The sequence below is a fragment of the Oncorhynchus clarkii genome, chromosome 9 (genome assembly GCF_045791955.1).
Source record: "Oncorhynchus clarkii lewisi isolate Uvic-CL-2024 chromosome 9, UVic_Ocla_1.0, whole genome shotgun sequence".
Taxonomy (NCBI): Eukaryota; Metazoa; Chordata; class Actinopteri; order Salmoniformes; family Salmonidae; genus Oncorhynchus; species Oncorhynchus clarkii.
The window spans coordinates 75773952-75797482 of NC_092155.1; the positions used below are offsets into that span (position 1 = coordinate 75773952).

Here is a 23531-nt window from a genome sequence, read left to right on the forward strand (position 1 = left end):
GAAACTGTTTTTTTGGTTAAATCTGATGTTTCTTGTATTTGTTTTCCCTTTAACACCCTGGCAGGAAGGTGATGGAGAAGGTCCTTCCCTGGTTTGTGTGTTACTCTTATGTCCGATTCCCACTATAAGACCAAACCGAGCCAAACTGGCCTGGTGACACGTCCACCAAAGCTGCCTGAACCCTGCTGGAACCCTGCTGGGGACCCTGCTGGAACCCTGCTGGAACCCTGCTGGGGACCCTGCTGGGACCCTGCTGGGGACCCTGCTGGAACCCTGCTGGAACGGACCATGTGAAGAGAGAAGAAAACCCGAACCAGAACGGTAGAGTTTAGGTCAGCCCTATAAGTGTGTATGAAGAATAACTGGTATTCTTGTACTGCTGAACCGTAGCACCCCCTTGTGGCACGTGGAAGCATGGCAACGTTCAGGTTTAGAAAGTGTAGTAACTATATACTGCATGTTGATAATAATACCAGCAAATGTAGGAAGACTGATCGGTGTAATTTATACTTCTTCAAGGTGAGAGTAAAATAGCAGTGTCGCTACTGAGGTGAGTAAGTCTCTGAGTTTTATGGTGCTTAGCACAGGGGGTTGGTGGCACCTTAATTGGGGAGGACAGGCTCGTGGTAATGGTTGGAGTGGAATGGTATCAAACGCCCAGGTTTCCAGGGGGCAGAGAATTCCCTGACCAGTTTCCAGAACCTAGCAGGTGTAGCTCCTCCCCTCACTCCACCCCACATGTCCAGTCTCCAGACCCTTGTAGGTGTGGCTCCTCCCCTCACTCCACCCCCCATGTACAGTCTCCAGACCCTTGTAGGCGTGGCTCCTCCCCTCACTCCACCCCCATGTCCAGTCTCCAGACCCTTGTAGGCGTGGCTCCCGTGCACGTGGGTGCAGCAGTGGGCGTGGCCCTAGTTCTGCTGCACCAGGCGTCGGTAGTGTGGCATGATGGCTCTCTCAGGCAGGTACAGAGCCATCTCCAGGGCAACAAGGATAGTGAACTCAAACGGGATCAGCTCCCGCCGACTGATACGGAAACGCTCCTCTAATTTCTGCAGAGGAAGAGGGAAGAGGAGGAAGAGACCTGTTAGGAAAGTTGTGTTGCTCTACTATTGCCCGTACAGATCCTCTACAGGCTTTCCATACACTAATACCTGACCTTTAGCAACCTAATATGAGTAAATATAATTAATATACACTATATATACAAAAGTATGTGGACACCCATTCAAATTAGTGGATTTGCCTAATTCATCCACACCTGTGACTAACAGGTGTATAAAAGTCGAGCAGACAACCATGCAATCTCCATAGACAAACATTGGCAGTAGAATGGCCTTACTGAAGAGCTCAGTGACTTTCAACGTGGCACCGTCATAGGATGCCCCGGTCAACTGTAAGTGCTGTTATTGTGAAGTGGAAACGTCTAGGAGCAACAACGGCTCAGCCGCAAAGTGGTAGGCCACACAAGCTAACAGAACGGGACCACCGAGTCCTGAAGCACGTATCGCGTAAAAATCGTCTGTCCTCGGTTACAACTCTCAGTACCGAGTCCCAAAATGCCTCTGGAAGCAACGTCAGCACAATAACTGTTTGTTGGGAGCTTCATGAAATGGGTTTCCATGGCAGAGCAGCCACACACAAACCTCAGATCACTATGTGCAATGACAAGTGTCGGTTGGAGTGGTGTAAAGCTCGCCGCCATTGGACTCTGGAGCAGTGGAAACGTGTTCTCTGGAGTGATGAATCACGCTTCACCATCTGGCAGTCTGACGGACGAATCTGGGCTTGGCAGATACCAGGTGAACGCTACCTGACCCAACGCATAGTGCCAACTGTAAAGTTTGGTGGAGGAAAAATAATAGTCTGTGGCTGTTTTTCATGGTTCAGGCCCCTTAGTTCCAGTGAAATCTTAACAATGACATTCTAGACAATTCTGTGCTTTGTGGCAACAGTTTGGGGAAGGCCCTTTCCTGTTTCAGCATGACAATGCCCTCGTGCACAGAGCGAGGTCCATGCAGAAATGGTTTGTCGAGATTGGTGTGGAAGAACTTGACTGGCCTGCACAGAGCCCTGACCTCAACCCATCGAACACCTTTGGGATGAATTGGAACGCTGACTGGCTATATAGCCTACATAAAGCCTTTATATAGCCTACATAAAGCCTTTATATAGCCTACATAGATGGTTGACAAAGCATTTTAAGGTTTATGTCATTGCAAAAGGACAATACATCTATGAGCTGAGTGACGTCCTGCTTCTTGAGGTCACTGCTGATCTTAGCAGCGAGCAGCACGCAGGCTCCAGAGACCAACTTCCTGTTGTGTTTGTTGAGTCGTCCCTGGAGGACCAGCTTCTCAAAGTAAACAAATGCCATCGCCACGGTGACCGCCTGCAGGCCGCAGTCGTCACCCACTGTATGCATCTCTCTCTTTAAACTGGAGAGAGAGAGAGGGGGGGAGAGAGAGAGGGGGGAAGAGAGAGGGGGAGGGAAGAGAGAGAGAGAGGGGGAAGAGAGAGAGAGAGGGGGGGAGAGAGAGAGGGGGGAAGAGAGAGAGCGGGGGGGAAGAGAGAGCGGGGGGGAAGAGAGAGCGGGGGGGAAGAGAGAGCGGGGGGGAAGAGAGAGCGGGGGGGAAGAGAGAGCGGGGGGGAAGAGAGAGCGGGGGGGAAGAGAGAGCGGGGGGGAAGAGAGAGAGAGCGGGGGGAAGAGAGAGAGCGGGGGGGAAGAGAGAGAGCAGGGGGGGAAGAGAGAGAGCGGGGGGGGAAGAGAGAGAGCGGGGGGGGAAGAGAGAGAGCGGGGGGGGAAGAGAGAGAGCGGGGGGGGAAGAGAGAGCGGGGGAAGAGAGAGAGGGGGGGGAAAGGCAGGTGTTAGGATTAGAGTAAGCATACTGAACATCTATGGACATGACCACACACACGGCACACACACGCACTACAGTTGTATACCTCCTGATCTTGCTGAGAGTCAGCTTGACTTGAGGAAACTTCTCTTTAAACGTCTCGTTCATGTCCTTCTTCAGATCAGATGGCTTCACGTACTCTATCACTGTCGTCTAGAGAGCGGAGGGAGAGGGAGGGAGAGAGAGAGAGTTTGAGAGAGGGAGAGGGAGGGAGAGGGAGAGAGGGAGAGAGGGAGAGAGGGAGAGAGGGAGAGAGGGAGAGAGAGAGAGAGAGAGAGGTGGACAGGGAGGGAGGAAAAGAGGGAGGGAGGGAAAGATGGAAGGAACGGGAGAGCGAGAGAGAGAAAGAATATTTAACTTCTGTATAGTGTTTTTTTGGTTTGCACAATGACAAGGAGATCCATAAATGACATCTAATAATGACATCTTTGCATGAATGGACTCCTGTACTGTACACTGTGTATACTAGTAAAATAAACCTGTACATGCTGATACATATATATCTACAGTATACACAGGGTACCATTCCACAGAGTCTGGTATCACAGCCTGGACACAGCTCTTAGCCGTGGTATATTGGCCATATATCACAAACCCCTGATGTGACTTACTGCTGTTATAAACTGGTTACCGACGTAATCAGAGCAGTAAACATACATGTTTTTGTCATACCTGTGGTATGTGGTCCGCCATACCACGGCTGTCAGCCAATCAGCATTCAGGGCTGGAACCAACCAGTTTATAATTGGCCTCTTTGATAGGTCATGGCTTTGTGCATTGAGACTCTGATAGGTCATGACTCTGTGCATTGAGACTCTCTGATAGGTTATGACTCTGCATTGAGACTCTGATAGGTCATGACTCTGTGCATTGAGACTCTCTGATAGGTCATGACTGTGTATTGAGACTCTGATAGGTCATGACTCTGTGCATTGAGTCTGATATCACATACACATATTTAACAGATGTTATTGCGGGTGTAGTGAAATGCTTGCGTTTTGAGCTCCAACAGTGCAGTAATATCTAACAATTCACAACAATACAAACTAATCTAACAGTGAAATAGGAAGGGAGTGGAGACTAACAATGCAGCTAAATACCTCCTCTTCCCATCTCTCATTCTCTCCTCCCCCCAGCTCTCATTCTCTCTCCTCCCTCCAGCTCTCATTCTCTCTCCATCTCTCATTCTCTCTCTTCTCCCCATCTCTCATTCTATCTCCCCCCATCTCTCATTCTCTCTCTCCCCATCTCTCATTCTCTCTCTCTCCATCTCATTCTCTCTCTCCATCTCTCATTCTCTCTCTCTCTCCATCTCTCATTCTCTCTCTCTCCATCTCTCATTCTCTCCTCCCTCATTCTCCCTCTCCCCATCTCTCATTCTCTCTCCTCCCTCCATTTCTCATTCTCTCTCCTCCCTCCATCTCTCATTCTCTCTCCTCCCTCCATCTCTCATTCTCTCTCCTCCCTCCATCTCTCATTCTCTCTCCTCCCTCCATCTCTCACTCTCTCTCCTCCCTCCATCTCTCATTCTCTCTCTCTCTCCCTCCATCTCTCATTCTCTCTCTCCCTCCATCTCTCATTCTCTCTCCATCTCTCATTATCTCTCCTCCCTCCATCTCTCATTCTCTCTCCATCTCTCATTCTCTCTCCTCCCTCCATCTCTCATTCTCTGTCTCTCCATCTCTCATTTTCTGTCTCCCCATCTCTCATTCTCTCTCCTCCCTCCATTTCTCATTCTCTCTCCTCCCTCCATCTCTCATTCTCTCTCCTCCCTCCATCTCTCATTCTCTCTCCTCCCTCCATCTCTCATTCTCTCTCCTCCCTCCATCTCTCACTCTCTCTCCTCCCTCCATCTCTCACTCTCTCTCTCTCCCTCCATCTCTCATTCTCTCTCTCCCTCCATCTCTCATTCTCTCTCCATCTCTCATTATCTCTCCTCCCTCCATCTCTCATTCTCTCTCCATCTCTCATTCTCTCTCCTCCCTCCATCTCTCATTCTCTGTCTCTCCATCTCTCATTTTCTGTCTCTCCATCTCTCATTCTCTGTCTCTCCATCTCTCATTCTCTGTCTCTCATTCTCTGTCTCTCCATCTCTCATTCTCTGTCTCTCCATCTCCCATTCTCTCTTCTCTCCTCCCTTCATCTCTCATTCTCTCTCTCCCCATCTCTCATTCTCTCTTCTCTCCTCCATTCATCTCTCTTCTCTCCTCCCTTCATCTCTCTTCTCTCCTCCCTTCATCTCTCTTCTCTCCTCCCTTCATCTCTCTTCTCTCCTCCCTTCATCTCTCATTCTCTCTCTCCCCATCTCTCATATCCATCTCATTCTCTCATTCTCTCTCCATCTCTCACCATCTCTCATTCTCTCTCTCCATCTCATTCTCTCTCTCCATCTCATTCTCTCTCTATCCTCTCTCTCATATCTCATTCTCTCTCCATCTCATTCTGTCTCTCCTCTTCCCTCCATCTACCTCTCATTATCTCTTCTCACTATCTCTCCTCCTCTATCCATCTCTCATTATCTCTCTCTTCCTCCCTCCATATCTCATTCTCTCTGTCTGTCTCTCCTGCTCTCCATCTCTCTCATCCTACTACCTCTTCCTTCATCTGTCTCTCATTCTCTCTTCATCCACCCCCATCTCTCTCTCACCGTGTATGAGGTGAAAATAAGGTGTGTGTCACGCCCTGACCGTAGGTATCTTAGTTTTCTTCATTATTTGGTTAGGTCAGGGTGTGACGAGGGTGGTTTGTGTAGTTTTTGTCCTGTCTAGGGTTTTTTGTATGTTTATGGGGTTTTCCTAGTCGAGGTGTTAATATGTCTATGGTTGCCTAGATTGGTTCTCGATCAGAGGCAGCTGTTTTTTATTGTCTCTGATTGGGGGACCATATTTAGGTAGCCATATTCCTTGGTTATTTTGTGGGTTGTTATGTCTATGTGTAGTTGCATGTCAGCACTCGTGTTTCTAGCTTCACGTTCGTTTTGTTATTTTGTTAGTTTGTGTTCTTCGTTTTAATAAAAGAAGAATGTATTTATCTCACGCTGCTGTGCCTTGGTCTCATCGCCATGACGAACGGGACAGTGTCTCTCTCTTTCTTTCTCTCTCACCATGTATGAGGTGAAAATAAGGTGTGTGTCTCTCTCTTTCTTTCTCTCTCACCATGTATGAGGTGAAAATAAGGTGTGTGTCTCTCTCTTTCTTTCTCTCTCACCATGTATGAGGTGAAAATAAGGTGTGTGTCTCTCTCTTTCTTTCTCTCTCACCATGTATGAGGTGAAAATAAGGTGTGTGTCTCTCTCTTTCTTTCTCTCTCACCATGTATGAGGTGAAAATAAGGTGTGTCTCTCTCTTTCTTTCTCTCTCACCATGTATGAGGTGAAAATAAGGTGTGTCTCTCGCACCATGTATGAGGTGAAAATAAGGTGTGTCTCTCTCTCTCTCACCATGTATGAGGTGAAAATAAGGTGTGTCTCTCTCTCTCTCACCATGTATGAGGTGAAAATAAGGTGTGTGTGTGTCTCTCTCTTTCTCTCTCTCTCACCATGTATGAGGTGAAAATAAGGTGTGTCTCTCTCTCTCACCATGTATGAGGTGAAAATAAGGTGTGTCTCTCTCTCTCTCACCATGTATGAGGTGAAAATAAGGTGTGTGTGTGTGTCTCTCTCTCTCTCTCTCACCATGTATGAGGTGAAAATAAGGTGTGTGTGTGTCTCTCTCTTTCTCTCTCTCTCACCATGTATGAGGTGAAAATAAGGTGTGTGTGTCTCTCTCTCTCACCATGTATGAGGTGAAAATAAGGTGTGTGTGTGTGTCTCTCTCTCACCATGTATGAAGCGAAGATCAGGACTCTCTTGTGTTTCCCACAGGGCCACTGGGGGTCACTCAGAAGGTTGGGGTCATAGTCTGATGCCTCATCCACACCTGGAGAGGACAGAAACATACAAGTAGATACATAAAACATTAATACACAGTGGTTACACTCAAAATATACTAATCGATTTAAAAAACAACATTTTTCAATTAAAAAAATAAAGAAAAAAGGTATAATCGTTGTAAATGATATCATAAATAGGACTGGCGGAGTTATGTCCCAAATGTAGCTAACACAAATATATGGAAACGTCTGCTCTACCCAAACTTACAACCAAATAATTGCAGCATTACCTCAAAAATGGAAGAGGCAAGTGGCCCTCTGTCCTCTGTCTCTCTGCCCCTCCGCCCTCTGTCTCCCTCTCTCTGTCTCTCTGCTCTATGTCTCTCTGTCCTCCGCCCTCTGTCCCTCCGCCCTCTGTCCCTCCGCCCTCTGTCCCTCCGCCCTCTGTCCCTCCGCCCTCTGTCCCTCCGCCCTCTGATCAGTGGTGGATAAAACAGAATGCTCCAGCGCGCTCTCTTCTCAATAACTTTCTGGGTCTGCAGGACCCAGTTCATCTCTCTGGGTCTGTAGACCCAGGTTCACCTCTTTGGGTCTGTAGGACCCGGTCCATCTCTCTGGGTCTGTAGGACCCGGTTCACATCTCTGGGTGTGTAGGACCCGGTTCACATCTCTGGGTCAGAAGGACCCGGTTCACCTCTCTGGGTCGTCAGAAGGACCAGGTTCACCTCTCTGGGTCGTCAGAAGGACCAGGTTCACCTCTCTGGGTCGTCAGAAGGACCAGGTTCACCTCTCTGGGTCGTCAGAAGGACCAGGTTCACCTCTCTGGGTCGTCAGAAGGACCAGGTTCACCTCTCTGGGTCGTCAGAAGGACCAGGTTCACCTCTCTGGGTCGTCAGAAGGACCAGGTTCACCTCTCTGGGTCAGAAGGACCAGGTTCACCTCTCTGGGTCAGAAGGACCAGGTTCACCTCTCTGGGTCAGAAGGACCAGGTTCACCTCTCTGGGTCAGAAGGACCAGGTTCACCTCTGTGGGTCAGAAGGACCAGGTTCACCTCTCTGGGTCAGAAGGACCAGGTTCACCTCTCTGGGTCAGAAGGACCAGGTTCACCTCTCTGGGTCAGAAGGACCAGGTTCACCTCTCTGGGTCAGAAGGACCAGGTTCACCTCTCTGGGTCAGAAGGACCAGGTTCACCTCTCTGGGTCAGAAGGACCAGGTTCACCTCTCTGGGTCAGAAGGACCAGGTTCACCTCTCTGGGTCAGAAGGACCAGGTTCACCTCTCTGGGTCAGAAGGACCAGGTTCACCTCTCTGGGTCAGAAGGACCAGGTTCACCTCTCTGGGTCAGAAGGACCAGGTTCACCTCTCTGGGTCAGAAGGACCAGGTTCACCTCTCTGGGTCAGAAGGACCAGGTTCACCTCTCTGGGTCAGAAGGACCAGGTTCACCTCTCTGGGTCAGAAGGACCAGGTTCACCTCTCTGGGTCAGAAGGACCAGGTTCACCTCTCTGGGTCAGAAGGACCAGGTTCACCTCTCTGGGTCAGAAGGACCAGGTTCGCCTCTCTGGGTCAGAAGGACCAGGTTCACGTCTCTGGGTCAGAAGGACCAGGTTCATCTCTCTGGGTCTATCTGCTGGCCAGAGGGAAGGGACAAAGACAGCAGTCCCAGGGGAAAGAGGCAGGGCAGCAGTCCCAGGGGGAAGAGGCAGGGCAGCAGTCCCAGGGGGAAGAGGCAGGGCAGCAGTCCCAGGGGGAAGAGACAGGGCAGCAGTCCCAGGGGGAAGAGGCAGGGCAGCAGTCCCAGTGGGAAGAGGCAGGGCAGCAGTCCCAGAGGGAAGAGCCAGGGCAGCAGTCCCAGAGGGAAGAGCCAGGACAGCAGTCCCAGGGGGAAGAGACAGGACAGCAGTCCCAGGGGGAAGAGGCAGGGCAGCAGTCCCAGAGGGAAGAGGCAGGGCAGCAGTCCCAGAGGGAAGAGGCAGGGCAGCAGTCCCAGAGGGAAGAGACAGGACAGCAGTCCCAGAGGGAAGAGACAGGACAGCAGTCCCAGAGGGAAGAGACAGGACAGCAGTCGCAGAGGGAAGAGACAGGACAGCAGTCGCAGAGGGAAGAGACAGGACAGCAGTCGCAGAGGGAAGAGACAGGACAGCAGTCGCAGAGGGAAGAGACAGGACAGCAGTCGCAGAGGGAAGAGACAGGACAGCAGTCGCAGAGGGAAGAGACAGGACAGCAGTCGCAGAGGGAAGAGACAGGACAGCAGTCCCAGAGGGAAGAGACAGGACAGCAGTCCCAGAGGGAAGAGACAGGACAGCAGTCCCAGAGGGAAGAGACAGGACAGCAGTCCCAGAGGGAAGAGACAGGACAGCAGTCGCAGAGGGAAGAGACAGGACAGCAGTCGCAGAGGGAAGAGACAGGACAGCAGTCCCAGAGGGAAGAGACAGGACAGCAGTCGCAGAGGGAAGAGACAGGACAGCAGTCGCAGAGGGAAGAGACAGGACAGCAGTCCCAGAGGGAAGAGACAGGACAGCAGTCCCAGAGGGAAGAGACAGGACAGCAGTCCCAGAGGGAAGAGACAGGACAGCAGTCCCAGAGGGAAGAGACAGGACAGCAGTCGCAGAGGGAAGAGACAGGACAGCAGTCACAGAGGGAAGAGACAGGACAGCAGTCCCAGAGGGAAGAGACAGGACAGCAGTCCCAGAGGGAAGAGACAGGGCAGCAGTCCCAGAGGGAAGAGACAGGGCAGCAGTCCCAAAGGGAAGAGACAGGACAGCAGTCGCAGAGGGAAGAGGCAGGGCAGCAGTCCCAGGGGGAAGAGACAGGGCAGCAGTCCCAGAGGGAAGAGACAGGACAGCAGTCCCAGAGGGAAGAGACAGGACAGCAGTCCCAGAGGGAAGAGACAGGACAGCAGTCCCAGAGGGAAGAGACAGGACAGCAGTCCCAGAGGGAAGAGACAGGACAGTAGTCCCAGAGGGAAGAGACAGGACAGCAGTCGCAGGGGGAAGAGACAGGACAGCAGTCGCAGAAGGAAGAGACAGGACAGCAGTCCCAGAGGGAAGAGACAGGACAGTGCAGAGAGAAAATAAACACGTCACAAACTACAGTGGATTCGTAAAGTATTCAGACCCCTTCACCTTTTCCACATTTTGTTACGTTGCAGCCTTATTCTAAAATGTATTAAATAAAAACAATTCCTCAGTAATCTACACACTACACCCCATAACGACGAAGCGAAAACAGGTTTTTATATATTGTTGCAAATGCATTGATAGTTAAAAACAGAAATACCTTATTTACATACGTATTCAGACCCTTTGCTATGAGACTTGAAATTGAGCTCAGGTGCATCCTGTTTCCATTGATCGTCCTTGAGATGTGCCACGACTCCTACCGAAGGTGGCTCCTCTTCCTGTTCGGGCGGCGCACGGCGCTCGGCGTCACCGGTCTACTAGCTGCCGCCGATCCCTTTTCCCTTTTCTGTTGGTTTTGTCTTATTGGTTACACCTGTTTCTTGTTTAGGTTTTTAGTTGGGCTGTTTAAGCTGGTAGGACCCGCCTGCTCCTTGTGCGGGCTAATTTTTCCACTATGTTTATGTGTGGTAGTGTGTTTCATTTTGTTTTTTCCCCCGGACTAGTTGGGTCCTGGTTTTGGGCCAATCGTGTATGTGCGCCCGGTATTGGCGTGTACGATTTTCTCTGTGCCAGAATAAAAGCATTAATCTGTACCTTCTGCCTCCTGCGCCTGACTCCCTGACCCGCCTGACTCCCTGACCCGCCTGACTCCCTGACCCGCCTGACTCCCTGACCCGCCTGACTCCCTGACCCGCCTGACTCCCTGACCCGCCTGACTCCCTGACCCGCCTGACTCCCTGACCCGCCTGACTCCGCACCCACTACGCCTAAGTGTGTTACAAGATGTTTCTACAACTTGATTGGAGTCCACCTGTGGTAAATTCAATTGATTGGACATGATTTGGAAAGGCACACACCTGTCTATATAAAGGTCCCACAGTTGACAGTGCAAGTCAGAGCAAAAACCAAGCCATGATTGTGTCGAGGAACAGATCTGGGGGAAGGGTACCAAAACATTTCTCCAGCATTGAAGGCCCCCAAGAACACAGTGGCCTCCATCATTCTTAAATGGAAGAAGTTTGGAAAATACCAAGACTCTTCCTAGAGCTGGCCACCCGGCCAAACTGAGCAATCGGGGGAGAATGGCCTTGGCCAGGGAGGTGACCAAGAACCCGAGGGTCACTCTGACAGAGCTATAGAGTTCTTCTGTGGAGATGGGAGAATCTTCCAGAAGAACAACCATCTCTGCAGCACTCCACCAATCAGGCCTATATGGTAGAGTGGCCTGACACAAACTATTCCTCTGTAAAAGGCACATGACAGACCACTTGTAGAAACAAGATTCTCTGGTCTGATGAAACCAAGATTTAACTCTTTGGCCCGAATGCCAAGAGTCACGTCTGGAAGAAACATGGCACCATCCCTAAGGTGAAGCATGGTGGTGGCAGCATCATGCTGTGGGGATGTTTTTCAATGTCAGGGGCTGGGAGACTAGTCAGGATCGAGGCAAAGATGAAAGGAGCAAAGTACAGAGAGATCCTTGATGAAAACCTGCTCCAGAGAGCTCAGGACCTCAGACTGTGGCGAAGGTTCTCCTACCAACAGGACAACGACCCAAAGCGCACAGCCAAGACAACACAGGAGTGGCATCAGTACAAGTCTCTGAATGTCCTTGAGTGGCCCAGCCAGAGCCCGGACTTGAACCCGATCAAACATCTCTGGAGAGACCTGGAAATAGCTGTGCAGCAACACTCCCCATCCAACCTGACAGAGCTTGAGAGGATCTGCAGAGAAGAGAGGAACTCCCCAAATACAGGTGTCCCAAGTTTGTAGCATCATACCCAAGAAGACTCGAGGCTGTAATCACTGCCAAAGGTGCTTCAACAAAGTACTGAGTAAAAGGTCTGAATATTTATGGAAATGTGATATTTCTGTTTTTATTTATTTGATGAATTAGCAAACATGTCTAAAAACCTGTTTTTGTTTTGTCATTATGGGGTATTGTGATGTCATTATGGGGTATTGTGATGTCATTATGGGGTATTGTGATGTCATTATGGGGTATTGTGATGTCATTATGGGGTATTGTGTGTAGATTGATGAGGGCCATTTTTTTTTTTAAGAATAAGGCTGTAACGTAACAAAATGTGGAAATAGCCAAGGGGTCTGAATACTTTTACGAAGGCACTGTATATTACCCTGTATATTACCCTGTATATTACCATGTATATTACCCTGTATATTAGTATTATTGTCTCTGAAGCTTCAGTAAACAGAGCTGCTACTCCACAGGACAGACAGCACATCAAGGCAGAGCACCACAGACAGACCCACAGTGAAGTATACCAGTTCATATCCCCGTGGACAGCATGTGGAGTCAGTCCACTACATAGTAATAGCTTCCTCTAATGGACTAAGAATTTTCACCTTATTACAACCTGGTTAAATTAATACTAAAAATTCCAGTCCCACGTTGGGAGTTAAGGTGTCATTTTGGGGTTCTTACCCAGATCCAGTCCCACGTTGGGAGTCAAGGTGTCATTTTGGGGTTCTTACCCAGATCCAGTCCCACGTTGGGAGTCAAGGTGTCATTTTGGGGTTCTTACCCAGATCCAGTCCCACGTTGCAATTTTGCCTGGTTGGGGTGTAGTTTCTGGGGTTACTGTTCCGGGTCACCTGGTTGAGGGGCACCTGGAGGGTAATGTCCACCGAGGGGGTCTTCTGACGGACCAGGGCGTTGGTCGGGTACAGAAACTGGGCATATGACACCGTCTATGGAGGAAGATCAATCAACCAGTCAATAAATAAACCAATCAATCAATCAATTACAGCGCCTTGCAAAATTCTTCATCCCCCTTTTATTGCTTTACAACCTGTAATTTAAATTGATTTATGGGAGATATGTTACTGTAGCTAAGACAGTAATACTAAGTGTATGTTGTGTAGTAAGATGTTAGTAGCCCATGTGCCTCACCATAATAATTTGGTCTATTTACCCCTCTTAAATCCGCCTACTGTTCTGACTTGGTGGTGCACATGTAGCCTATAACCTGTTTTAGAGAAATGTAATCATTGAATATTGTAAGAGCTTTCATTGTCTGATTATATGCCCCCTTTATTTATCCTACGGTGTATAGGGAGATCACTGTAAGAACGGCCTATGTTCTGAATTCTGTCGCTGTACATTTCAAAAGTGCTGAACAAATAGTTATATCGACTTCGTCCGTCCTAGCTTGCTCATGAATGTCTTCATCGAAATTACGGATTGCCTCTTATCAGCTTGTCCTTATGCCATAGTTTGTACATCTCAATTGTCAGTAGAAACCACATTTGTTTAAGCAAGTCAGCCATATCAGCTGTTTTTTTTTTAAAGGCAGTAAATGAGGCTGAATGAACTGTTTCGCTGCCAGACAAGGCTCCTCTGATAGCCAGGTGTAACAGTGGTAAGATGTTGGGACTGCTGTGGGACAGCTTTATGTCGGCCCTAACAGCTTTATGTCGGCCCTGACAGCTTTATGTCGGCCCTGACAGCTTTACGTCGGCCCTGACAGCTTTAAGTAGGCCCTAACAGCTTTAAGTAGGCCCTAACAGACAGCTTTACGTAGGCCCTAACAGCTTTACGTAGACCCTGGCAGCTTTACGTAGGCCCTAACAGCTTTAAGTAGGCCCTAACAGACAGCTTTACGTAGGCCCTAACAGCTTTACGTAGGCCCTAACAGCTTTACGTAGGCCCTAACAGCTTTACGTAGGCCCTAACAGCTTTACGTAGGCCCTAACAGCTTTACGTAGGCCCTAACAGCTTTACGTAGGCCCTAACAGCTTTACGTAGGCCTTAACAGCTTTATGTAGGTCCTAACAGCTTTATGTAGGCCTTAACAGCTTTATGTAGGCCCTAACAGCTTTATGTAGGCCCTAACAGATTGTGGGCACCGCTTGTCTCCGTTATAGTGCAATTCATGTATTGTTTAGTGTTGTGTTGTGTAGTGGCTGTGCAGGCATGTATCCCACTTAATTTTTTGTTTTGCCCTACTAATATTTACATGCTAAAATCTCCACTGAATACAAGCCTGGCTCTAATAAGCGCCGGTGGTTTTTCAGTGATTCAAAGTGGAACTGACAGCGTTTTAAACTACTTTGCAGATATGAAACAGACAATCAGTCAAACATATCAAATTCCGGAGCCTCCCGAGTGGCGCAGCGGTCTAAGGCACTGCAAGGAGCCTCCCGAGTGGCGCAGCGGTCTAAGGCACTGCAAGGAGCCTCCCGAGTGGCGCAGCGGTCTAAGGAACTGCAAGGAGCCTCCCGAGTGGCGCAGCGGTCTAAGGCACTGCAAGGAGCCTCCCGAGTGGCGCAGCGGTCTAAGGCACTGCAAGGAGCCTCCCGAGTGGCGCAGCGGTCTAAGGCACTGCAAGGAGCCTCCCGAGTGGCGCAGCGGTCTAAGGCACTGCAAGGAGCCTCCCGAGTGGCGCAGCGGCCTAAGGCACTGCAAGGAGCCTCCCGAGTGGCGCAGCGGTCTAAGGCACTGCAAGGAGCCTCCCGAGTGGCGCAGCGGTCTAAGGCACTGCAAGGAGCCTCCCGAGTGGCGCAGCGGTCTAAGGCACTGCAAGGAGCCTCCCGAGTGGCGCAGCGGTCTAAAGGCACTGCAAGGAGCCTCCCGAGTGGCGCAGCGGTCTAAGGCACTGCAAGGAGCCTCCCGAGTGGCGCAGCGGTCTAAGGCACTGCAAGGAGCCTCCCGAGTGGCGCAGCGGTCTAAGGCACTGCAAGGAGCCTCCCGAGTGGCGCAGCGGTCTAAGGCACTGCAAGGAGCCTCCCGAGTGGCGCAGCGGTCTAAGGCACTGCAAGGAGCCTCCCGAGTGGCGCAGCGGTCTAAGGCACTGCAAGGAGCCTCCCGAGTGGCGCAGCGGTCTAAGGCACTGCAAGGAGCCTCCGGAGTGGCGCAGCGGTCTAAGGCACTGCAAGGAGCCTCCCGAGTGGCGCAGCGGTCTAAGGCACTGCAAGGAGCCTCCCGAGTGGCGCAGCGGTCTAAGGCACTGCAAGGAGCCTCCCGAGTGGCGCAGCGGTCTAAGGCACTGCAAGGAGCCTCCCGAGTGGCGCAGCGGTCTAAGGCACTGCAAGGAGCCTCCCGAGTGGCGCAGCGGTCTAAGGCACTGCAAGGAGCCTCCCGAGTGGCGCAGCGGTCTAAGGCACTGCAAGGAGCCTCCCGAGTGGCGCAGCGGTCTAAGGCACTGCAAGGAGCCTCCCGAGTGGCGCAGCGGTCTAAGGCACTGCAAGGAGCCTCCCGAGTGGCGCAGCGGTCTAAGGCACTGCAAGGAGCCTCCCGAGTGGCGCAGCGGTCTAAGGCACTGCAAGGAGCCTCCCGAGTGGCGCAGCGGTCTAAGGCACTGCAAGGAGCCTCCCGAGTGGCGCAGCGGTCTAAGGCACTGCAAGGAGCCTCCCGAGTGGCGCAGCGGTCTAAGGCACTGCAAGGAGCCTCCCGAGTGGCGCAGCGGTCTAAGGCACTGCAAGGAGCCTCCCGAGTGGCGCAGCGGTCTAAGGCACTGCAAGGAGCCTCCCGAGTGGCGCAGCGGTCTAAGGCACTGCAAGGAGCCTCCCGAGTGGCGCAGCGGTCTAAGGCACTGCAAGGAGCCTCCCGAGTGGCGCAGCGGTCTAAGGCACTGCAAGGAGCCTCCCGAGTGGCGCAGCGGTCTAAGGCACTGCAAGGAGCCTCCCGAGTGGCGCAGCGGTCTAAGGCACTGCAAGGAGCCTCCCGAGTGGCGCAGCGGTCTAAGGCACTGCAAGGAGCCTAACATTAGCTAGATTGCTAGCTAGCTGCTAGGAGGATGTCATGTCATTGGAGGAGTGACTGACCTTTCCCCCCTCATATTGTTTTTCATTGGCTACACAGCTAGAGATGCAGGTGTCATTTGGTTTAGCTAGCAAGAAAATGTGAATCACTTTGCTAGCTAGCTATGCTGAACTTGAACGACTGTTATCCAGCTATACGTCTTGCTTTCGCAAATTCACTCTGGCTATCTACCCGTTGAATATAACCGATTGTCAGTAAACTGACAGCAACACAAAAAAAGTAATCGTTAGTCAAGAACGTTCTGGATAACATGAAAACAGCCTAACCAGCTCTGCTAGGGTGAGTAAAATGGTCAGAGTGAGGTGTTCTCTCATTTGTGTCTGGAAGTAGCTAGTTTGATGAAAATAAAATGACATGAACAGGTTTTTAATGAGATTTCATGTTGCTGAAACACTATCAGTTCCACTTTAAACAAATCTCTGCGCTATTAATTCAAACTGTACAGTATTTATGTCCTAATGACACCTACTGTGGAACATTTTGCACTTACAAATAACAAAGAACAACATTGACATATTTTCTTTCAGCTCAAACATTTATGTGATATGAAAAAAGCACAAATAAATCCCAAACCTCCTTTTTTTTGGGGGGGGGGGGGGGGTTCTCAGGAGGATAAGTACAGTGTGTCCAGTACCTTGCCGTAGGGCTCCAGTTCGAACCCTTCCAGTCCAGGCATCATCTCCAGACTGGTAGAGATGTTCCCTGATGAATGCCTACACCTGTCCAACTTGGAGTCACTGTGGAGAGAGAGAGAGTGAGAGAGAGATGAGACAGACAGAAAGAGAAAGTGGAAAAAAGAGAGAGAGAGAGTGTGTCAGAGAGAGAATAAAGATGAGGAGAGAGAAAGAGAGATGAGAATTACTTTAGAGCTTCAGGACCCCACCAGTCCCATAGCATTTAACAGTCCCTAATGGGAGAGGAGAGCTCCATTTAAGAGTTCAGACAGAGAGACAGTTCCAGACACAGGAGAGAGACAGAGATAGTTCCCGACACAGGAGAGAGACAGAGAGAGTTCCAGACACAGGAGAGAGACAGAGAGAGAGAGAGTTCCAGACACAGGAGAGAGACAGAGAGAGAGAGTTCCAGACACAGGAGAGAGACAGAGAGAGAGAGTTCCAGACACAGGAGAGAGACAGAGATAGTTCCAAACACAGGAGAGAGACAGAGGGATAGTTCCAGACACAGGAGAGAGGTTATGGTCGTTAAATGAAGCCTGGACCATGTTTTTGGACGGGGGAAGAACTTCAAAGTGGATCTCTTCCTTAGACTAGGCAGATCACCATTCATTATTCATGATGGCAGACAGTTGTACAGTAGTATAATCTGTCAGGCAGTAAGCCCTACTAGTGTGGAGCGATTAGTGCTTTTTAAGGTCGACTTGGCTTCGGTTGAATTATAAAAATGGAGAAAAAAAAATCACGACTTCATTATATATATGAGTTGAGTGCTGTAACACAGAACAAAACAATTAAGAAAAGTCCCATGGCGATAGTCACTGCCCATTAATTAACCATCAGCTATTCACATATTTCACTTGTTTTGTATGATGACTTCATTATTTCATTCCAAGCTGCTGTCTATGTTGTCTGACAAAAATCACTATTTTAGTAATTAAATCGAAGTAAATAAGGCTTTTATGACTGCCGAATAGCAACACCCAGAGAAGCAACTGTTCTCGGTTTACCCCTCTTGATCGTGTCTCTCACGGAGCATAAAATAAAACAGACCCGGACAAGTAGTCACACAATGGATTATGGTCATTGTAGTTCATTATCACGTGTTCCGCTGTTAAACTATGTAGAACATTGGCCCGTTGGAAACTACATCCCACCGTTCGGCCACGATCTGATTTATCTCTAGAGAAACTGCAGCGCAATGTGCATTATGATAGATAAACGCGGCAGGTCTTAACGTGACCGTGCCCCCGAGTCAGAAACAGCCGCAGGGTACTCCTTTTTACTTGACTGTTAACTTGTCTACTTTAACCTGACAACGGCTGTATTAATCTTTATTTTCAATCAAAAAAAAATAATATTTGGGGATTTGCTTGGTTGGCCATTTTTTTAAATAAAAAGCATGAGCTGATGCACACCCAGAGAACATTATTTAGTGTAGAGGTAACGGCGAATAAACTGCAATAAATACTGAGAGTTGCACTACTCAAAATAAGTAAACTCCCAATCATTTATTGGGTAAAATACCAACGCTTCGGCATCACTGTGCCTTCTTTTAGACCCTACTAAAGGAACAGCCACATGGTAGTGTGGTAGAATCTAGCAGGCACTAGAACCTACTAAAGGAACAGCCATGGTAGTGTAGTAGAATCAAGTAGGCACTAGGAACAGCCATGGTAGTGTAGTAGAATCTAGCAGGCACTAGGAACAGCCATGGTAGTGTAGTAGAATCTAGCAGGCACTAGGAACAGCCATGGTAGTGTAGTAGAATCTAGCAGGCACTAGGAACAGCCATGGTAGTGTAGTAGAATCTAGCAGGCACTAGGAACAGCCATGGTAGTGTAGTAGAATCTAGCAGGCACTAGGAACAGCCATGGTAGTGTAGTAGAATCTAGCAGGCACTAGGAACAGCCATGGTAGTGTAGTAGATACTAGCAGGCACTAGGCCCTACTACAGGAACAGCCATGGTAGTGTAGTAGATACTAGCAGGCACTAGGCCCTACTAAAGGAACAGCCATGGTAGTGTAATAGATACTAGCAGGCATTAAGCCCTACTAAAGGAACAGCCATGGTAGTGTAGTAGATACTAGCAGGCACTAGACCCTACTAAAGGAACAGCCACATGGTAGTGTAGTAGATACTAGCAGGCACTAGACCCTACTAAAGGAACAGCCATGGTAGTGTAGTAGAATCTAGTAGAGTAGATACTAGCAGGCACTAGACCCTACTAAAGGAACAGCCACATGGTAGTGTAGTAGATACTGGCAGGCAGTAGACCCTACTAAAGGAACAGCCATGGTAGTGTAGTAGATACTAGCAGGCACTAGACCCTACTACAGGAACAGCCACATGGTAGTGTAGTAGATACTAGCAGGCACTAGGCCCTACTAAAGGAACAGCCATGGTAGTGTAATAGATACTAGCAGGCATTAAGCCCTACTAAAGGAACAGCCATGGTAGTGTAGTAGATACTAGCAGGCACTAGACCCTACTAAAGGAACAGCCACATGGTAGTGTAGTAGATACTAGCAGGCACTAGACCCTACTAAAGGAACAGCCATGGTAGTGTAGTAGATACTAGCAGGCACTAGGCCCTACTAAAGGAACAGCCATGGTAGTGTAGTAGATACTAGCAGGCAGTAGGCCCTACTAAAGGAACAGCCATGGTAGTGCACTTTGACTGATCTGTGGTAAAAGTACTAAAGGTGTACAGGACAAAGGGGGATGAGGGTTTAAGTATAGAGGAGAGGGGTGAGGCGGCAGGTAGCCTAGTGGTTAGAGGCAGGTAGCCTAGTGGTTAGAGGTTGGTAGCCTAGTGGTTAGAGGCAGGTAGCCTAGTGGTTAGAGCGTAGGGGCGGCAGGTAGCCTAGTGGCTAGAGCGTAGGGACGGCAGGTAGCCTAGTGGTTAGAGGCAGGTAGCCTAGTGATTAGAGGCAGGTAGCCTAGTGATTAGAAGCAGGTAGCCTAGTGGTTAGAGGCAGGTAGCCTAGTGATTAGAGACAGGTAGCCTAGTGATTAGAGACAGGTAGCCTAGTGATTAGAGACAGGTAGCCTAGTGATTAGAGGCAGGTAGCCTAGTGATTAGAGACAGGTAGCCTAGTGGTTAGAGCGTAGGGGAGGCAGGTAGCCTAGTGATTAGAGACAGGTAGCCTAGTGGTTAGAGCGTAGGGGAGGCAGGTAGCCTAGTGGTTAGAGCGTAGGGGCGGCAGATAGCCTAGTGGTTAGAGGCAGGTAGCCTAGTGATTAGAGACAGGTAGCCTAGTGGTTAGAGCGTAGGGGAGGCAGGTAGCCTAGTGGTTAGAGCGTAGGGGCGGCAGGTAGCCTAGTGGTTAGAGGCAGGTAGCCTAGTGATTAGAGACAGGTAGCCTAGTGGTTAGAGCGTAGGGGAGGCAGGTAGCCTAGTGGTTAGAGTGTAGGGGCGGCAGGTAGCCTAGTGGTTAGAGCGTACGGGCGGCAGGTAGCCTAGTGGTTAGAGCGTAGGGGCGGCAGGTAGCCTAGTGGTTAGAGCGTAAGGGCGGCAGGTAGCCTAGTGGTTAGAGCGTAGGGGCGGCAGGTAGCCTAGTGGTTAGAGGCAGGTAGCCTAGTGGTTAGAGGCAGGTAGCCTAGTGGTTAGAGGCAGGTAGCCTAGTGGTTAGAGCGTAGGGGCGGCAGGTAGCCTAGTGGCTAGAGCGTAGGGACGGCAGGTAGCCTAGTGGTTAGAGGCAGGTAGCCTAGTGATTAGAGGCAGGTAGCCTAGTGATTAGAAGCAGGTAGCCTAGTGGTTAGAGGCAGGTAGCCTAGTGATTAGAGACAGGTAGCCTAGTGATTAGAGACAGGTAGCCTAGTGATTAGAGACAGGTAGCCTAGTGATTAGAGGCAGGTAGCCTAGTGATTAGAGACAGGTAGCCTAGTGGTTAGAGCGTAGGGGAGGCAGGTAGCCTAGTGATTAGAGACAGGTAGCCTAGTGGTTAGAGCGTAGGGGAGGCAGGTAGCCTAGTGGTTAGAGCGTAGGGGCGGCAGATAGCCTAGTGGTTAGAGGCAGGTAGCCTAGTGATTAGAGACAGGTAGCCTAGTGGTTAGAGCGTAGGGGAGGCAGGTAGCCTAGTGGTTAGAGCGTAGGGGCGGCAGGTAGCCTAGTGGTTAGAGGCAGGTAGCCTAGTGATTAGAGACAGGTAGCCTAGTGGTTAGAGCGTAGGGGAGGCAGGTAGCCTAGTGGTTAGAGTGTAGGGGCGGCAGGTAGCCTAGTGGTTAGAGCGTACGGGCGGCAGGTAGCCTAGTGGTTAGAGCGTAGGGGCGGCAGGTAGCCTAGTGGTTAGAGCGTAAGGGCGGCAGGTAGCCTAGTGGTTAGAGCGTAGGGGCGGCAGGTAGCCTAGTGGTTAGAGGCAGGTAGCCTAGTGGTTAGAGGCAGGTAGCCTAGTGGTTAGAGCGTAGGGGTGGCAGGTAGCCTAGTGGTTAGAGTGTAGGGGCAGCAGGTAGCCTAGTGGTTAGAGCCAGGTAGCCTAGTGGTTAGAGCCAGGTAGCCTAGTAGTTAGATGAAGCAGGTAACCTAGTGGTTAGAGGCAGGTAGCCTAGTATTTAGATGAGGCAGGTAGCCTAGTGGTTAGATGAGGCAGGTAACCTAGTGGTTATAGCGTTGGACTAGTAACTGAAAGGTTGCAAGATCGAATCCCCCGAGCTGACAAGGTGAAAATCTGTTGTTCTTCCCCCGAACAAGGCAGTTAACCCCACTGTTCCCCGGTAGGCTGTCATTGAAAATAAGAATTTGTTCTTAAGTGACATGCCTAAAGGTAAAAATAAATACAGCGAGGATGAGACAGGAAGGCTGAGGCAGCTGATAACACACCACGAACAGAGACTGAGGGAGGGTCCCAAATGGCACCCTATTCCCTTTATAGTGCACTACCTTTGACCAGGGCTGGCACCCTATTCGCTATATAGTGCACTACCTTTGACCAGGGAATATAGGGTATCATTTGGAACACATCCCTACTAAGCTCAGAATGCTCTCTGTAGATAACGTAGCTGCCGTTTGTGGTTAGCAGTGCTCTATATAGAAGTGACACCTACTGTACAGCACAGCCAATTCAAGACAATCCTCTGTCCCGCTCTCTCTCATGTCACTCTCCTTAGGAGACTGAGACATGCACGCAGGCAATAGAGGTTGCTTGAGGTGTCTGCTCTTTCTTTAAACTGACAGATGCTTTTGAAAGAGTCCTGCAGACCAGCGTAGAGCATTCCCTACCCAGCAAACCATAATTGGTAAGAGCATTCGGTTAGGTTGTGGCAAACGTTCTCACGACACTAAAACTGTCCAGTCGTGCTGCATTCACCCGATGTTACAAGAACGTTCCCAGAACACATTTAATCTGCTCTTTAATGGTTCCCAGAACACATTTAATCTGCTCTTTAAAAGGTTCCCAGAACACATTTAATCTGCTCTTTAAAAGGTTCCCAGAACACATTTAATCTGCTCTTTAAAAGGTTCCCAGAACACATTTAATCTGCTCTTTAATGGTTCCCAGAACACATTTAATCTGTTCTTTAATGGTTCCCAGAACACATTTAAGCTGCTCTTTAAAAGGTTCCCAGAACACATTTCATCTGCTCTTTAAAAGGTTCCCAGAACACATTTAATCTGTTCTTTAAAAGGTTCCCAGAACACATTTAATCTGTTCTTTAATGGTTCCCAGAACACATTTAATCTGTTCTTTAATGGTTCCCAGAACACATTTAATCTGCTCTTTAAAAGGTTCACAGAATGTTTCATTGATTGGGAAAAAAAGAGAGAGAAAAAAAGACGGAAGACAATTTGGATTTCCTGCAGCTTTGTGCGGTAGCTTTGTGCGGTAGCTTTGTGCGGTAGCTTTGTGCGGTAGCTTTGTGAGGTAGCTTTGTGAGGTAGCTTTGTGTGATAGCTTTGTGTGATAGCTTTGTGTGATAGCTTTGTGTGATAGCTTTGTGTGATAGCTTTGTGTGATAGCTTTGTGTGATAGCTTTGTGTGATAGCTTTGTGTGATAGCTTTGTGAGGTAGCTATGTGAGGTAGTTTTGTGCGATAGCTCTGTGCGATAGCTCTGTGCTGTAGCTATGTGAGGTAGCTTTGTGCGATAGCTATGTGAGCGAGGGGTTAAGGAGAGAGAAGAGAGGGGTGAGGAGGGGGCGAGGGTTTAAGGAGAGGGGTGAGGAGGGGGCGAGGGTTTAAGGAGAGGGGCGAGGAGGGGGCAAGGGGTTAAGGAGAGGGGTGAGGAGGGGGCGAGGGGTTAAGGAGAGAGAGGAGAGGGGTGAGGAGGGGGCGAGGGGTTAAGGAGAGAGAGGAGAGGGGTGAGGTGGGGGCGAGGGGTTAAGGAGAGAGAGGAGAGGGGTGAGGAGGGGGCGAGGGGTTAAGGAGAGAGAGGAGAGGGGTGAGGAGGGGGCGAGGGGTTAAGGAGAGAGAGGAGAGGGGTGAGGAGGGGGCAAGGGGTTAAGGAGAGAGATGGGAGGGGTGAGGAGGGGGCGAGGGCTTAAGGAGAGAGAGGAGAGGGGTGAGGAGGGGGCAAGGGGTTAAGGAGAGAGAGGAGAGGGGTGAGGAGGGGGCGAGGGGTTAAGGAGAGAGAGGAGAGGGGTGAGGTGGGGCGAGGGGTTAAGGAGAGAGAGGAGAGGGGGCGAGGGGTTAAGGAGAGAGAGGCGAGGGGTGAGGTGGGGGCGAGGGGTTAAGGAGAGGGGTGAGGAGGGGGTGAGTGGTTAAGGAGAGAGAGGAGAGGGGTGAGGTGGGGGCGAGGGGTTAGGAGAGAGAGGAGAGGGGTGAGGTGGGGGCGAGGGGTTAAGGAGAGGGGTGAGGAGGGGGCGAGGGGTTAAGGAGAGAGGAGAGGTGTGAGGAGGGGGCAAGGGGTTAAGGAGAGAGAGGAGAGGGGTGACACACAGGGACACATGTGACCCCAGGAGGGGACAGAGAGCTGAGGGGTGAGAAGGGGTGAGACACAGGGACACATGGTGACCCCAGGGGGGGACAGAGAGCTGAGGGGTGAGACACAGGGACACATGGTGACCCCAGGAGGGGACAGAGAGCTGAGGGGTGAGAAGGCGTGAGACACAGGGACACATGGTGACCCCAGGAGGGGACAGAGAGCTGAGGGGTGAGAAGGGGTGAGACACAGGGACACATGGTGACCCCAGGGGGGGACAGAGAGCTGAGGGGTGAGACACAGGGACACATGGTGACCCCAG

General features: G+C 50.3%; 1 protein-coding gene across 1 annotated transcript in view; it reads right to left on the reverse strand.

Moving 5' to 3' along the window:
* Positions 1 to 273: 273 nt before the first annotated feature.
* LOC139417425 (CDK5 and ABL1 enzyme substrate 2-like) overlaps positions 274 to 23531 on the reverse strand; it is a 45821-nt gene continuing 22563 nt past the window's right edge. The window contains exons 4-9 of the mRNA XM_071166705.1: positions 16310 to 16412; positions 12437 to 12602; positions 6720 to 6817; positions 2947 to 3053; positions 2234 to 2438; positions 274 to 1052 (exon numbers count right to left, since the gene is read on the reverse strand). Of these exons, the coding sequence (XP_071022806.1) occupies positions 912 to 1052; positions 2234 to 2438; positions 2947 to 3053; positions 6720 to 6817; positions 12437 to 12602; positions 16310 to 16412 (820 nt within the window). The 3' untranslated portion in view covers positions 274 to 911. The remainder of the gene's footprint in view (positions 1053 to 2233; positions 2439 to 2946; positions 3054 to 6719; positions 6818 to 12436; positions 12603 to 16309; positions 16413 to 23531) is intronic.